Source organism: Colossoma macropomum, unplaced genomic scaffold, assembly GCF_904425465.1.
Source record: "Colossoma macropomum unplaced genomic scaffold, Colossoma_macropomum, whole genome shotgun sequence".
Classification (NCBI taxonomy): Eukaryota; Metazoa; Chordata; class Actinopteri; order Characiformes; family Serrasalmidae; genus Colossoma; species Colossoma macropomum.
Genome location: NW_023494786.1, coordinates 29,465,711 through 29,481,838, shown reverse-complemented (window position 1 = coordinate 29,481,838; position 16,128 = coordinate 29,465,711). Strand labels below are relative to the sequence as shown.

The window sequence follows — 16,128 nt, the reverse complement described above, 5'->3', positions numbered from 1 at the left end:
GTTGTTGAACAAACCAAATGGCAGTCTGTATGACTAACATAACAGAATCCAGTAATAATTAATGCAATGTAAATGCTCTGTGTAGCTGTTAAAAACAATATATGTATATAAAGCACAAAAGTCTCTCAAATTTCTTTATCAGTAATAAGAATGAATAATTTCAATTCTAGACTAAGCACAAGACAATAATTATTGGGAAATATTATTGTTTATTTACGTTCACATTCAGACATTATTTCTGTTCTTTCTATCTTTCTTTCTTTATTTGATATTTCTTCACAGAGTTTGTATGAAACGAGATCAAATGTGAATAAATATGGATATTGTGTTGAACGTTATTGTAAACAGAAGCTGGAACACAGTACTTTAGTATGTCTGATTCATTCGTTCATTTTAGAAGTCTTTATTGTCATTTAGCCATGTTTTTTTTTATTTACATAATATACAAATTTAAATGTAATAACATACTAGTTACAGAGTTATTTACATATATTACAATCTCATTTTATATTGTTAAGTATGAGTCTACATTTCTTCACCTTTTTCGATTTGTTTTGATGTCAAACATGGCCAAAAAATAGAAGTTTCTGTCCATTAAACAACACTACACACAAAAATACATTTTCACATTAAAATTACAATAACATATCTCCCCCTCTATTTAAATGAGGTATGGACTGAATGTTTAGAATCTGCAATTTCCATGTGTTTCCAAGATCTACTTCTGAGAAATGAAAATAATTGCCGTTTCAATGTATGTAAACCATGGGTGCCTTAAAAGGTTCTATCTTGATGCTTCTGGTCATCTGTTACTCAGTTGAAAGGAGTCCTAACTACAGATCACAGATGGGTAGTAATCACTTAAACTGGCACATTAATGTTTTGATGAGTTGTACTAATAATTCAAGTAATCATTTTACATCTACTGAAGTATATCTGTGAGGAATCTGGTCTTTACTTGGTTTTGTTATACATTAACATTTAAAATGTTAAAATGTTCCTTCCTGGGTTTAATTTCAGTCTATTGTATTGGTTCAGCTCCAGTGAAAGTGAAGGGGCTGTCACTTTTAAAGCAGTCATTATTTTTAACAGCAGTGACAACACTTTTACTTGAGGATGGGTTTAGGCATTTATTTCCTCACAGCTGTAAACTATCTGGTTACTGTTGCACTTTGCTGACTGAGTCTGATATGTGATCTATCCTGTATCGGACTGTAGCTGCATTCTGGAGCCTCCGTGCTTATTGTCCATTACACACTGCTGTTTTGTAAGTGAGGGATTTGATTGCAGAGCTTTGGCCAGAGCACTATAGCATTCTTCTGAAAACCTGCAGTTGTACAGCCTATGGAGAAGAAAGGTGTTTTTTATTATTAAGAGTTTCAGACTCAAATCATGACACATAGTCAGTAGTTAATGCATGAAACCAACAATCTTCTGTCAAATTTATAAAATAACAGGTGAAATGGTCCCACTTTAAAAGAAGTGCCTCTAATAACTGTGTAGTTAAATATTAACTGTATATGCAAAAACAAAATACCTATTAGTGAAATGTATTCACTGTAAAATGGATTACAGTAGTATAGTGTCTCTATAATAACTGTGTAGTTAAATATTAACTGTACATGCAAAAACAAAATACCTATTGGTGAAATGTATTCACTGTAAAATGGATTACAGTAGTATAGTGTCTCTATAATAACTGTGTAGTTACACATTAACGATGCATGACAAAAAACTGAACTACTTTGTAAATACATCAAATGCAAGAAAAAAGCAAATCAGGACTTTACATTGAAACCAATGTGCTCACTAGAAATGGACTTGGTATACTTATAGTGTTAGCAGTCAAACAGACTTACATGAGATTTTCTAGTTTACAGTTCGGATGTCCCACTCCAACAGAGAGCATCTTTGCTCCTGAATCCTTCAGGTCATTAATACTCAGGTCCAGCTCTCGCAGACATGAAAACTCAGAGCTGAAAACTGATGCCAGATCTGCACAGCTTTCCTCTGTGATGCCACACTCGTTTAGCCTTCAGGGCAGAAATATCATTAAAGCATTACTTTCTATACTGCAAGAAAAAGGATATCCTGGCAAATGAAAGCAATGTCTAATATTTGACAAAATGTTTTAAGATAACACAATAAATCTTATTGTTGTAAGATATTTCAACATAGGTCTATACATTGTAATGTAAAATGCTCTTATTCTACTGCTTGTCAATATTGTATATTGTACATGTTTATCAGACATAAGATACTTCCAAGATAGGCTTTTTATAGTGTACACTACATTTGCAATTACTTCCACATGACTACCAAAATGTCTCAGTAAAAATATTCATATACAAAGTAAGATGACTAATCATAACACTAACTTTAGTTTCTCAAGTCTGCACTGTGGGCTTTCCAGAACAGCAAAAAGCAGCTTCACTCCTGAATCTCCTGGTCTGTTTTTGCCCAAGTCCAAAACTTTCAGGTTAGGAAGATTTGACCTCATGGCCAATGTCAGTGATGCAAAACCTTGTAACTCGAGGTTACAATTTGAAAGCCTACAAAGAGAGATATATGAATGTTTTAATCTTAGTGATCATTGTTTACAAAAGAACAAACTGATGCATTTAAAGATTGACTTTCCTCAAATATTTCTCGTTGAGTATCATTTGAATATAAACTTCTGTTGGAAAATCTCACCCCAATGCCTCCAGTTTACAGCGAGGATCCTCCAGTCCAGCAGCAAGCAGCTTCACTCCTGAATCCTGTAACTCATTATTACTCAGGGATAGAGATTTTAAGCCTGAATTTTCCTGTAGTGCTGAGGCCAATGCTGCACAGCTGTGCTCTGTAAGTTTACAATTATTCACCCTGAGGAAAAGTAATAATATATATATGTTAATTATGCATTCAGTACTCTAAATGCAGTATATTGCTACACAATTAGGTTATTGTTAAAAGATAGAAAAAAATCAAGAATATTGTTAAAAGAATAATTCAAAATTTCTTAAGATATAAAATGTATTAAGATATAAAACTCATTCAGTCATGATGACATGAATTGCTGACTGATTGCTGACTGATGTTTTATAATAGTTTTGAGTACATTTTAGTCTAAATGTCTTCATCCATATAAAAACACATATAAAATTTCAGTACACATACAATTGTACATTCTTAACAAATAAATTATGGAGATATTTCGAAAAAATTGTGAAATTCTCTCTTGAATCATATCAATTTAAGCAATTTAATCTGCTAAGTGCTTTTATCATAACTCACTTTAGTGTGTCCAGTTTACATGAAGGACTTCTCAAAACATCAGAAAGCACTTTTAATCCCAAGTCTCCTATGTTGTTCTGGCTCAGGTCGAGTTCTTTCAGGTTTGAACAGTTTGAACTCAGGACTGAAGCAAGAAAATCACAGCCCACACTTGTAACACCACAGTTATTCAGCCTGCGAAAACCAAAGACATAAACATGATTAAATACATGGGCTCAACATTGTAGAGGTCCAAACAGATCTCCAAGATTGTATTTTAAATGGCCCAGTGTTTTTTACTGTTGATAATGGCAACTGTGGGTGAACACCAACCATGTTTATTTACCTCAAGATCTCAATGGTACAATGAGTGCCCCTCAGTCCCGGGAACTCCTTCATGCCACATTTCTGAGGCAATACCTCTATTAAATGGTAAATCATTTGTGCTGCATCATCCCATTCCAGGGTCAGGTCAGTTTTAAATGAGGGGTTTAAACTCAGAGCTGAAGTAAGAAAATGTTTCTTTTTAGCAATAGAGCAGTTTACCCTGCAGAGCGGGAAAAAATGTTTTGTATTTAACCTCAAGACATATGAAACAGTATTGAGCAAATCTGAACTTTTCTACCTCATTATTGCTCCTATGTGAATTTACCAATAGCCACTGCTTTCAAACAGGATATGGCAAAAACACACTTATTCAAAATATTCTTGTTCAGCCCTATGGCCAGGGCCTGCTGGTGGTCCCATAGTTTTATTGCACACTTTTATAACCTACGAATAGCTCAACCACTTTCTATTGAAGTTCCTCTAGTTACTGAATATTAAGCTTTAGTATGTAATAAGCCTGGGATTTTAAGAGGTTAACTGAATAAATTAATATAAAACAAATAACATACGGCATTTTGTTTAAAGTGTCTGCTGAAAGACCGGTACAAAGCAGCTTCACTCCAGCATCTTGCACGTTGTTGTGACTGAGATCCAGCTCTTTTGTGACTGGGATGGTGGGGAGAAGTACAGCCAATGCTGCACAACTTTTCATTGTGAGCTTACAGTTCCTCAAGCTGCCAGAACAAAAACATCACATTTCACTTCTGAAATCTTGCATTTTGTATATATCGAGGCATAGGAAGCAGTTTCATGAAACACTGTTAAACAATGACATTCTTAGTTTATTCAAATTACACTCATAAATTGAACCTAAATAACACTGAACAAGACAGTTCAATGTTCTTCAATCTGAAAGAACACACACACATATATATATATATATATATATATATATATATATATATATATATATATATATATAAAACCTACTTTACTTTTAATGTAAGTCGGTGGAACTAGACTTGGTTGTTTTGGGCCATTTCTTTTTGTCCATTCTTCATGAAATTTACATAGAATGTAAAGGTGTAAAGGGCAACAGGCATTTTCATGTCAAAAACTGAAAAAATTACAAAAATGGAGATACAAGTTTTTCTTCTGACAGCAGCTATATATATATATATATATATATATATATATATATATATATATATATATATATATATATATATATACTCAGATATATTCATATAATTTAATATAGCTCATCAAGTCAAGTATTTGTTACTTTGTCACTAGGTATGACCTATTCATTACCTGGCCATCCTAGACAACTTCATCACAGAAGACAAGCAGAGAAGAGCTTTGTCTGACGTGCCATATTTGCGAAGTTCAAACACATCCAACTTCTCATTTGAAGTGAGTATTACGAATACTAATGCTGACCAGAGTTCAGAAGAGAGATTTTCCTTATTTATTGTTCTGTTCCTCAAGAATGTTTGGATTTCATCTACAAGAGAGCTGTCATTTAGCTCATTCAGACAATGGAAGAATTTGACTGACAAATGAGCACAGAGGTTTTCTCTGATTTTCATTTTCAGATAGCTGATGGTTTCTGTTATCTCCTCAGGATTGCATTTCTGTACTAGTAGGTCTTGCAGGAGGATCTGGTTAGACTCCAGTGAGAAGCCCACGAGAAAACGGATGAAGAGGTCCAGGTGTCCACTTTCACTCTCAGAAGCTTTATCAATTGCAGTCTTATGCAAGCTTAACATCGTTAGGGGTTTATGATTACTTGTCTGTTGAGGATTAACCATGTTTCGCTTGTGATTGTGGAAGGACAAGAACACATACAGAGCTGCAAGATGTTCCTGAATGCTCAGATGCACAAAGCTGAACACTTTCCTTTGGAAAAGCCCAAACTCCTCCTTGAAGATTTCTGTGAAGACCCCAGAGTACACAGATGCTTCTCTGACATCAATATCACACTCTTTCAGGTCTTCCTCATAGAAGATCAGATTGCCTTTTTCAAGCTGCTCAAAGGCGAGCTTCCCAAGCTTGAAAATCATTTCTTTATCTGTGACTTTGTTGTCAGAGTACTTCGCTTTTTTATTGTTGATCTGTGTGATCAGGAAGTACGTATACATTTGAGTTAAACTCTTAGGGATCTTATCCCACCCAAAGTCAACCACCATTCTCTCCAGAACAGTGGCTGCAATCCAACAGAATACTGGAATGTGGCACATGATGTAGAGGCTTCTCAGTGACTTCAAGTGGGTAATGATTCTGTTGGCCAGGCTCTGATCAGTGATTCTCTTCCTAAAGTAATCTTCCTTCTGTGGATCATTGAATCCTCGTACCTCTGTTACTCGATCAACACATTCAGGTGGAATGCGGCCAGATGCCGCTGGTCGAGAGGTTATCCAGATTTGTGCAGAGGGAAGCAGATTCCCCTTGATGAGATTTGTTAACAGGGTATCTACTGTGGTTGTCTTCGTTGCATCCCAAAAACTCTCATTGTTCTGAAAATCTAAAGGAAGGCGACACTCATCCAGACCATCAAAAATGATAAGAAGAGAATGGTTTGTAAATTGGGGTGAACTTGCATCGATTCCTTTCATGAAAAAATGCTGAAGAAGGTCATTCAGACTGTATTTTTGGTCCCTCATCAAATTTAGCTCCCTGAATGGAAGTGGAAATATGAAGTGGACATCCTGATTTGCTTCACCTTCAGCCCAGTCCAGAACAAACTTCTGCACAGAGACAGTTTTTCCAATGCCAGCCACTCCCTTTGTCAGCACAGTTCTAATAGGCTTGTCTTGTCCATGTAAGGGTTTAAAGATGTCATTGCATCTGATTGGGGTGTCCACTCTTACTGTCATCAGTGTTGCCTCCATGTGGTTCACTTCATGATGGCCTTGGAGAGCATTATTCATATCCTCAGTGATGTAGAGTTCTGTGTAGATTTTATTGAGTAATATTGGGTTTCCTCGCTGTGCTGTTCCCTCAAATAAATGCTGATATCTCTCTCTAAAAATGAATTTCAGTTTTTCATTTGGTAACTCCAAGGTGCTTGATTCATGTCTGTGAAATAAAAAGGAATTTTAATATGTTTAATATGTTTCTATACAAAAATGTACATTGTACTACATTCACAATGGCTGTTATGTCTAAATAACTCAAGCTGTCGAAATAGACAGCATTTAAACAGCAAATAGGCATCCTCAACATGAACCTTTTTACATTACATACATTAAAATGCTGCCTACTCAAATGTCTCAAATTGACCTAATCTTATGTGAATCATTTCAGTCAAGAGGGTAGATGATGGTGATGTGGCAAGTGGTGAAGTAATCTTATTGTTGTTGTTTTAAAAGTGTCTAAATATAATTTTTAAAAATGATTTTGTTAATGTCAAATTACACATTAGACAAATTACCTGATTTTTTGATGCATCAAAGGTAATCATAGATAGCATGCTAGTTAACTAACTTTTTAGCTTAGCTAGTACTAGGCTGTTAAGTAGTGTTTTTGAACTTCATTAGCAAGTTACTGTTAGTTGATAAACTGACCCTAGTATGTGACCTACTCTTGATAATTAGCTCCAATTATAAAAAAAAACATTGTGCTAATCTGGGACTACATTGCTGCTCAGTCAGCAGATTTTACAGAAAAATTTAAAACCTATAGTGATGCTGATTGGTGGTGTGATTGCTGCCTAACCAGGATCTCTTAGTAAACTGTTCTATTTTAGTTAGTGGATAGCAAGTCAGCTCACTAGGCATTGAGAAATAACAGATGGTTAATGTGTTACTTACAGTGCTTCTCTGGAGTTTTCATTGCTATTGTGAATGAACTCCTTCCTCGTGGTCTCTTCTTGTCTAGGCATCCTCAACTGCCACTGTGTGTTGCTGATAGAGAAAGAGTACTACTTGATAAGGACATTGGAGGTTTCTGTGGAGTTAAATTAGGTGTATTGAAAAACCATAAGGTCTTACCTTTTTTCTGGCAGTGAAGGTTTTTCCTTATAATTGATGGGCACTTGCCTGGACCTATCACTCTTCAGAGACACACTACTGGGTCCATATGAACTGGATCTTTTCAGCAGAAAACTGAAAAAATATCACATTATTTGAGTATCATTGTTTAATAACTGTAGCCAATAATAATGAAAGAACATTTGAGGTTTCATTGAGCTCAGATTGGTGGGTTAATGAAAGACCATCAGCTCTTACCTTTTTTCTGGTAGTGAAGGTTTTTCCTGATAATTGATTGGCACTTGCATGGATCTATCACTCTTCAGAGACACACTACTGGGCTCATATGAACTGGATCTTTTCAGCAGAAAACTGAAAATGATACCACATTATTTGAGTATCAGTATTTAATAACTGTAGCCAATAATAATGAAGGAACATTAGAGGTTTCAGTGAGCTCAGATTGGTGGGTTAATGAAAAACCATCAGCTCTTACCTTTTTTCTGGTAGTGAAGGTTTTTCCTGGTAATTGATTGGCACTTGCATGGATCTATCACTCTTCAGAGACACACTACTGGGGTCATATGAACTGGATCTTTTCAGCAGAAAACTGCCATAAAACACCATCATTTTTGAGTGTCAATATTTATTAATTGGAGCCAATAATAATGAAGTAACATTAGAGGTTTCAATGAGCTCAGATTGGTGGGTTAATGAAAAATCTTCAGTTCTTACCTTTTTTCTGGTAGTGAAGGTTTTTCCTGATAATTGATTGGCACTTGCATGGACCGATCACTCTTCAGAGACACTCTACTGGGGACAGATGAATTTGATCTTCTCAGATGGAAACTGTTATAAAATAGTATAGAAAAATGTATTAATATTTAATAACTGGTGCTTAACACAGTGAAGTAACATTGGAAGTTTCAGTGAAGTTAAACTGAGAGCTATTGAAAATTCTCACCTTTTTTCTGGTGGTGAAGGTTTTTCCTTGTAATTGATGGGCACTTGCATGGACCGATCACTCTTCAGAGACACACTACTGGGCTCAGAGGAACTGGATCTTTTCAAGAGAAAACTGTCAAAAAAACACCATATTATCTGAGTGTCAATAGTTAATATTTGGAGTCTATAATAATCCGTGGTGTCTTTGGCACAGAAAGCCTGGTGGGGCACAAAACACTGTAGGGGCAGCAGCGATTTGTCAATGAAACTGCACACAAACCTGATCCAAACACCAACACACTCAATCAATTAAATCACAAATTCACAAATTAACGTAATGTGGTGCAGGAGTTAGAGGAAGTGGAGACAGGAATATGAGTGATATGATAACGACATTAGATCTCACAAAACCTGGTTATGCAGCATCACATTACAAATCCAAAGTTATCTTGCAGTATATGATCATTGTGGTCTGCAACTACAAATCCAAAGCAATATTTCATATCAGAGAAACACACTGTTTTCCGGGCATTAGGAATAACACGCCTTTTAATAATGCAGAATGACTCACGAGTGACGTTCACTGCTCGAAAAAAAAAAGATGTACGACGATCTTTCATCTGGGCAAACTTGTCAAAAACTTTTCTCTCAAAGTCCAACAACGCATGAATGAATTCAATTTATAGCTAAGCAAGTGCATAAAAGTGCAGGCAAGGACAGTGTTTTTAGCTACACTCAAAGTTAGCCATGTTTTTCTCTTGATCCTCTCTGGATTGAAAGAACAGTTTTTGTCCTTTCCAGACTGAATGATGTTGAAATCCTCTGGCTGGTGTGGTCCCAAGTGTTTAATCTCTAATTTCTGCTCATATGGCTGGGCACCAAATATAACTTTTATTATATTTTGACTTGACTCATTATATTGCCTTGCTATTAGGAGTGGCTACCACAACTGATGATGAACAATGGCTAGCTGTGTAGCAATGCTCATACCATAAACAATGTTCCATAAACGTCTGGATGTATGTAAATTTATTACTTTTACAGACGCTGATGGGCTGGTCCCACGCTCAAAACCAAGACTGCTAGAAGAAACAGGTAGCCTACTGGCATTTCTACAACAGGTACAGAAAGATATTTGGAATGTATTGGACAATGCTACCATTGTCATAATAAATGCACAACAATGTTAGCTGCAAAAAAAACGAATATATATACATATATATATATGAGCTCAGATTGGCGGGTTAGTGAAAAACCTTCAGCTCTTACCTTTTTTCTGGTACAGGGGGTTTTTCCTGATAATTGATTGGCACTTGCATGGACCGATCACTCTTCAGAGACACACTACTGGGCACAGATGAACTTGATCTTCTCAGATGGAAACTGTTATTAAACAGTAGAGCATGTTGTTGTAATATTTAACAGTTGTTAAAAAACAACAAAAAAAAAACAATGGTGGGACATTTTAGGTTTCAGTGAGCTTAGATTGGTGGGTTAATTAAAAACTTTCAGTTCTTACCTTTTTTCTGGTGGTGAAAGTCTTCCATTATAATTTATTGGCATCTGCATGGACCTGTCGCTCTTCATAGACACGTAACTGGGCACTGGTGAACTGGACCTTTTCATCTGTACACTGTCATAAAAGCTCACTTTAATGTTAATAATTTTGTTTATTAATTGGAAATGAAATAGAACAGAGTACGATATAAGGCTCCTTAGTTTAAGTTCAGGTCTAATGAAAAAACATTAGTTCTTAACTTTTGTTGATGTAATCAAAATGGTTCAGCTTAAAACTAGAAGAGGTAGAGCAGAAGGTGTTATTGTGTCCTGCAAGGTCTTCACTCGGGGAAGGAATGTTCAAAAAATGGTGACTTACTTCTCTAAGGATCTTACAGGAAGTCTCACACATACATACACTAAGATTTCAAACTACCATTGCTATTGACCCAGATAGGACTCTCAAACAACAGTATCTGGATGACAGCAGACTAAAACTGACACAGGAGAAAAACAGGCTACTGCTGACTATTTGCGTTTGTTATCCTGTGTCTAAGGAGGTTGAATATATGTACTGCAGTGGGTTTATTTTGTGCAAAATTTGGAGTAACAGCTCTTAGCAGCTCCTCAGTGAGTTAAACAAGTAGTTATTCATTGTTTACAGAAAAAAGAAAAACAGTTTACTCATTCATAAAATGCAGGTTGTTGCTATAGTGCCCAGTGCACATATCACAAACATATAGATGCTCATATACCTAATTATAAATATTATTTTTGTTAGCCTGCCCTGCGGTGGACTGGCGACCTGTCCAGGGGGTATCCTGCCTTCCGGCCAATGACAGCTGGGATAGGCTCCAGCACCCCACCGTGACCCAGAAGGATAAGTGGTTTAGAGGATGTGTGAGGATTTTTGTTAGCCAACTTACGTGCAACAGTTAGCAGAACTAATTTGTTCACGTCAGAATTGTTTGAGCAGTTTTTTAGAATGCCGGTAGAACTTTCACATTCCAGGAACAGCAGTTTCTTTACATGTTGGTGGACAACCAGCAAACTCTGCTTGAAGGTCATGTTCATAGTCCTCTGGAATGAAATGCTGACACATGCTCTCATATTTGAATATCTATCTTGATGTATCATCTGGATATTTTGTGTCTGAATAACCTGAAGCCACAGTAAAGTTTGATGTGACTTGGTAGAAAATGGAAGCAATGCCCTTCACTTTCGCTATTTTGCAACTTTTGCACTCTGACCCAGCATAATTGGTCAGCGCTTTTAATGAATAGTCCACAATATGCTGCTCCTTGTCCGCACCTGTGTCCCACTCTCTGCGCACTCAGAGGTAAACTCACCTCTTTGTTACTTGGGAGTGTCTAAGTAGCTGGCTGTGCAATGTATGGAAGTTGGAGTTTTCAAAAATAAAGTTTGGGGACACCTCAGCAGGAATAAATATGGGAATTTCTTAGGTTGTGGTGGGGCAGTTTGAATCATTCTTGTATAATTTCCTTTAAGGGAAGTCAGAACAGTGGTGATTCATTGCTTAGGCAGTAAAAGATGAGGGCTTTCTAAGGACATGATAAGGTAGATTTCCTCTGGTGACAAATCTCCATTTGATTCTCTATCAAAATTGATTGGCATTTGCATGGACCTGTCACTCTTCAGAGAAGCATCACTGTGTACAGGTGAACTAGATCTTTTCAGCTGAAAACTGTCAAAAAAGTTATTGTTGCTTAGTTTTTATCATGTTAATATTTCACAATTTGAACCAGGAAGGAGAAGTGAATGGCAAAAATGTTCAGTTCAAGACAAATGAAAGACTATTGGTGCTCACCTTTTTTCTGGTAGTGAAGGTTTTCCATTATAATTGATTGGTATCTGCATGGACCTATCACTCTTCATAGACACATCACTGGGCACAGGTGAACTGGATCTTCTTGTGTGAATGCTGTCATAAAAGCACACTAAATTGTTATTTTTTAAGTTTAAGAACTGAAACGTTAAAAAGAATGCTTGAATTGATCACTTTTCAGAGACACAATGCTTTACACAACTGCGTTAATAAATTGATAGCAACGATGAACATGAGATCAGAATCAGAATTTAAAATCACTTTATTTTGCCAAGTATGTTATACATGGAATTTGTCTTAGTGAGTGAACATGTGTAAGACAAGACATGGACCACACTTCAGGTTCAGTAGTGAGTCTGATAAAGGTCAGTGTGATCTCAGTGGCTGTACAATAACAGAAACAGGAAGACTGAAATTTAAAAGCATACAGTCATACAGTGCAACCTCTGTATTAAATGAGCTGCCAACCTGATTGCAGAAATGAACAATATGTCAATGATCCTAAAAATATGTGTCAGATTCGCAAAAAAAAACCTGAACCATAATTAAGTTAAGAGCTAGAAAAACAGCATCTGAGCATTTCAGACCACACAATAATTGGTAGTGGTGTAACAATTGCAACTCAAACACCCCAGTAGGGCATTTATTTTTTATTATTTTTTGTGTGACATTTGTCAGGCCTTTGTGTGGTACTGGACACTGGAGGTAGAGTTATGTTTAGCCAAGGGAAGTTGTGAGTTACCGCTCTGGTGGTAAATGTTAGTGACTAATTGGTGACATTTGCTAAAGTATCGTATTGGGGCTTGGTAGCTATGGTAGGCAAGAAATCATTTAAACAATATTAGAATTTGCTGTCTAATTTAGACTTAATTTTGAGCTTAAAGCTACACTATGTAAGTTTTGTGGATTTGGAGTCCTCCCTGGTGGTAATGTGGAATTGCACCCAATATGCTGAAGAGCTCTGTAATGTGGGTTGTGCGTCAGATCTCTTCCCCGAGTGAATGCATCTGATGATGTGACCTTCTTTTTGAGTCTGTATGTGTGACCTTTATATGTAAAGATGTACAACATGGTCTGAAAAACCCCCACAAAATCCTATCCAACACTTAGGTCTTTTAAATGACTTTTTCAGGCTTTACAGGGCGACTTGAAGCAGCGTGCACCCCATCTTTTTGCTTTTTTACTTTATTTTAATTTACTCGTACTTGTAATAGTGTTGAAAAGCTCCTCTTCAAAGGCCAATTTAGGCTTTTTGTAAGGTTGGCTATGCAGACATAGGTTTTTCTTTTTAGGCCCAATCCCATTTCTTCTTTTTACCCCTACCCCTTATTTTCGAGTGTCACCCTAACCCCCTGGAACTGAGTTACAAGCGGAAGTGGTTAAAATCTTGCCCTACATAATGGGACAACCCTCGAATTAACTTTACATCGCTTCATTAACTTTCTACTGGCCCTGCTCTGTAGGTGACGGCCAGTCTTCAGTGATATCAGAGGAGGGAACAGTTCAGCAACCTCACTGCTGGGCTTTAGTTACATTTAGGGCATCATATGCCTTCAAAGAGGGGGTAAAAGACAGTTATTTATTATCGTCCACTGCCAATTCTTTGGTGATACGGAGCTGAAGTCAGATATTTACCAGCTTCTTGTTTGAATTTTCCCGTTCCACCTTAAATAGTGCAGAAGTTACACTTTGCCGCTTAAGGTGTCAGAACTGCTGGACTATTTAAGGTGGAACAGGAAAGTTAGTTAGCTAGCTACCGAGACATTAGCATGCTATTAGTGAGTTTTTATGCTTGTTATGAAGAAAACGACCATAATACATTGAAACGACATTAAACTAAGATAAAACAGAGAAAATTCTCACAATTGTGGGTTTCTTTGGTCACTCGCGCAGCCATCTTGCTAGTTTATAACACTCTGTTTGGAGTGTGCTTCTGAAAAACCTTCGTTTGGAGAGCCATGTGGCCCTAACACTTCACACTACCCCTCTATCTCAGCAAGAATTGGGACACCCTACCCCTAAACATGAACGCGCAAAACAGAGGGCTAAGGGTTAAGTGGTAGGGGCGAGGGTTGAAATGGGATTGGGCATTAAAGCGATGATCTACAGTGATGTATCCCAGTGGTTAAGGGGTATTTTCATGCACAACGTTCAAAATGTTAGATAGCTGTCTTACTGGTAGTCAGTATAACTACAACGGCTTTGGTTTGTGTATGGTGGAGATAAGTGCATAAAAATATTAACAAAATAGGTTAACAGCTCATGTTCAATCATCTACACTTCTGACAACCAACTCAGTATATAAATGTCCTGTTTATTATTTTTGGCTAGCCTGACCATGCTGGCTTGGCATGTTTGTCAGTTGTTATGTACGGTTGTTGAATGACTTCCTCTAACTGCACTGGCTTCAGTGTTAAGCAAAAACCTAAAGTCACTTTCTGATACATATAAGACAAGGTTTATTATTTCTTCTTATTATTTTATAATAAGATAGATTAAACAGAGACAAACATATCAAAAACAGTTATGCTGCTCATTTAAAGTTTATAGTGTGGTTAGGCTGTCTAATGCCATGGGTGCTCATTTCATCCTCTCTAGTCCAAAGACAAGTGAAATTTGGACTTTTGCTGTGGAAAATCAACATTAGGCTAACATAATAATCACCTCAAAAGGTTCTTTTAATGTATTAAATCCCAGCTACATCCATGTCAGATGTACATTTAGGGCTCAATATAATTGTGAGCAAGGGATTTGTACCCAATCACTAATAATCATACCAGTTTATTTGACTTATTTATTAGTTTAGCTGTTCTAAATAAAATGTGGATACTTTAATGACAATTTTGCTGTCGCTGGTCAAACATTCTTATTTAGTGCTCTGTTTCTTTCTCAATAACAAACAAAACAGCACAGATAGGTTAGTGAGGTAGCTATCAATATGTCTGTATACATATTATATTCTTCTTAATGAAATGTAGGTCTCACATATAGCTCCTTCACCTTTGTCATCTAACAGTACACTACAAGCTTGACTTTGTTGATGAATAAAGCCAACTTCTTTTAGATTGAATGGGTTTTGCACTGACTCGTCACTCTTAAAATGATACATAGTAACACTGAATGTGTGGGTTCAACAATTAACATCACAGCACACAGATCACAAAAAAACAAAATAACTAATCAAACTATTAAGATCTGACTGACTTCATTGTTTAATTGAAGATTGCATTGTAATGTCTTGTTGTTTCAGAGAAACAAGTTTTTCTCACCCATTGACTCCACTGCCAGTGCTGTAGTTCTGTTTCTTCAGTTTGCTCATTGTGGAACAAATATCCTTTTCTTTCTACCCAGTAGAAATAATTAACTTAGATATGGTGCGCCTTTATGAACTGAGCAGCATAGACATACAGGTACTTGCCAAAGCCTGAGGGAGAAAAAAAAACAATGAAGAATGAGGAAGGAGTCATGTATCAAAAACCCACTTAACCTGTTCAGCAACTGCATTATACAACACTGACAAAGTTTCTTAAACATTGTGCTTGTGCACTGCACTTCTGTCAAGTACATTCACGCATATTACATTACTAGATTGTACTTTTATCAAATAAATACACTGCATAATTGGTTTTTATCAAAGGTACTTTCATGTATAAACTGAACAACATAGCAACCAATGGATCATACATATGGTCAACCACTTCATAAGCTGCTCAAACTACTGCTCAAACTACTGCTGCTTTTAGTGTCTTGCATATCAGCGTTAGCTCTGACCATTGATCTTACTGCACACAGTCCATCACACATTCATCTCACTCCACAAACTCTAATACTCACCATATTCAGCAGCCTTTCCTCTCCACAGTGACTCATGAAATGGAGTTGAGTTATCTGATTGTTGATATTTTCTTCCTGGTAAGATTCTGGCCTCAAAAAGGGGTGTGAACTTTTTTAACTGTGCCAGTAAAGAGAAAGAATGCATTTGCACATGTTTATTACTTCCTTACAGTACATTTTACATTACTCAGAAAAGCCATGTGCTTTATAACATATTTGCATATATTAACAAATTCATGCCATTAAAGCATTACTGAAAAGTAAAGGTGGTCCAGTATCAAAAATAATATCCCAGGCTTATTATATACTAAGACTTATTATTCAGTAACTACAGGGACTTCAGTGCAAACTGGCTGAGCTATTCTTATAGATGTTGTAGAAGTGTGTAACAAAAGTTTGGGCCATTTAAGGGGTTGACACATCCTTTATAGGGAAGACATTTACGTACAT

General features: G+C 36.5%; 1 protein-coding gene across 3 annotated transcripts; it reads right to left on the bottom strand.

Moving 5' to 3' along the window:
• Nucleotides 1-1,092: 1,092 nt before the first annotated feature.
• Nucleotides 1,093-15,750, bottom strand: LOC118804688 (NACHT, LRR and PYD domains-containing protein 12-like). Of its 3 annotated transcripts, none has more exons than XM_036565274.1 (19): nt 15,679-15,750; nt 15,114-15,268; nt 11,827-11,940; nt 10,021-10,134; nt 9,771-9,884; nt 8,521-8,634; nt 8,292-8,405; nt 8,053-8,166; nt 7,815-7,928; nt 7,578-7,691; nt 7,398-7,490; nt 4,897-6,663; nt 4,152-4,316; nt 3,602-3,802; nt 3,277-3,450; nt 2,695-2,865; nt 2,379-2,552; nt 1,860-2,033; nt 1,093-1,342 (listed from the first exon to the last, which is right to left on the bottom strand). In XM_036565274.1, exons 2-19 carry the CDS (start codon nt 15,161-15,163, stop codon nt 1,198-1,200), a joined length of 4,026 nt encoding a protein of 1,341 aa, XP_036421167.1. In that variant the 5' UTR covers nt 15,164-15,268; nt 15,679-15,750; the 3' UTR covers nt 1,093-1,197. The 3 variants fall into 3 exon arrangements, with proteins under 3 accessions (XP_036421167.1, XP_036421168.1, XP_036421169.1); XM_036565275.1 differs by having other exon boundaries at nt 8,292-8,369; XM_036565276.1 differs by lacking the exon at nt 8,053-8,166.
• Between the last annotated feature and the right edge of the window lie 378 nt (nt 15,751-16,128).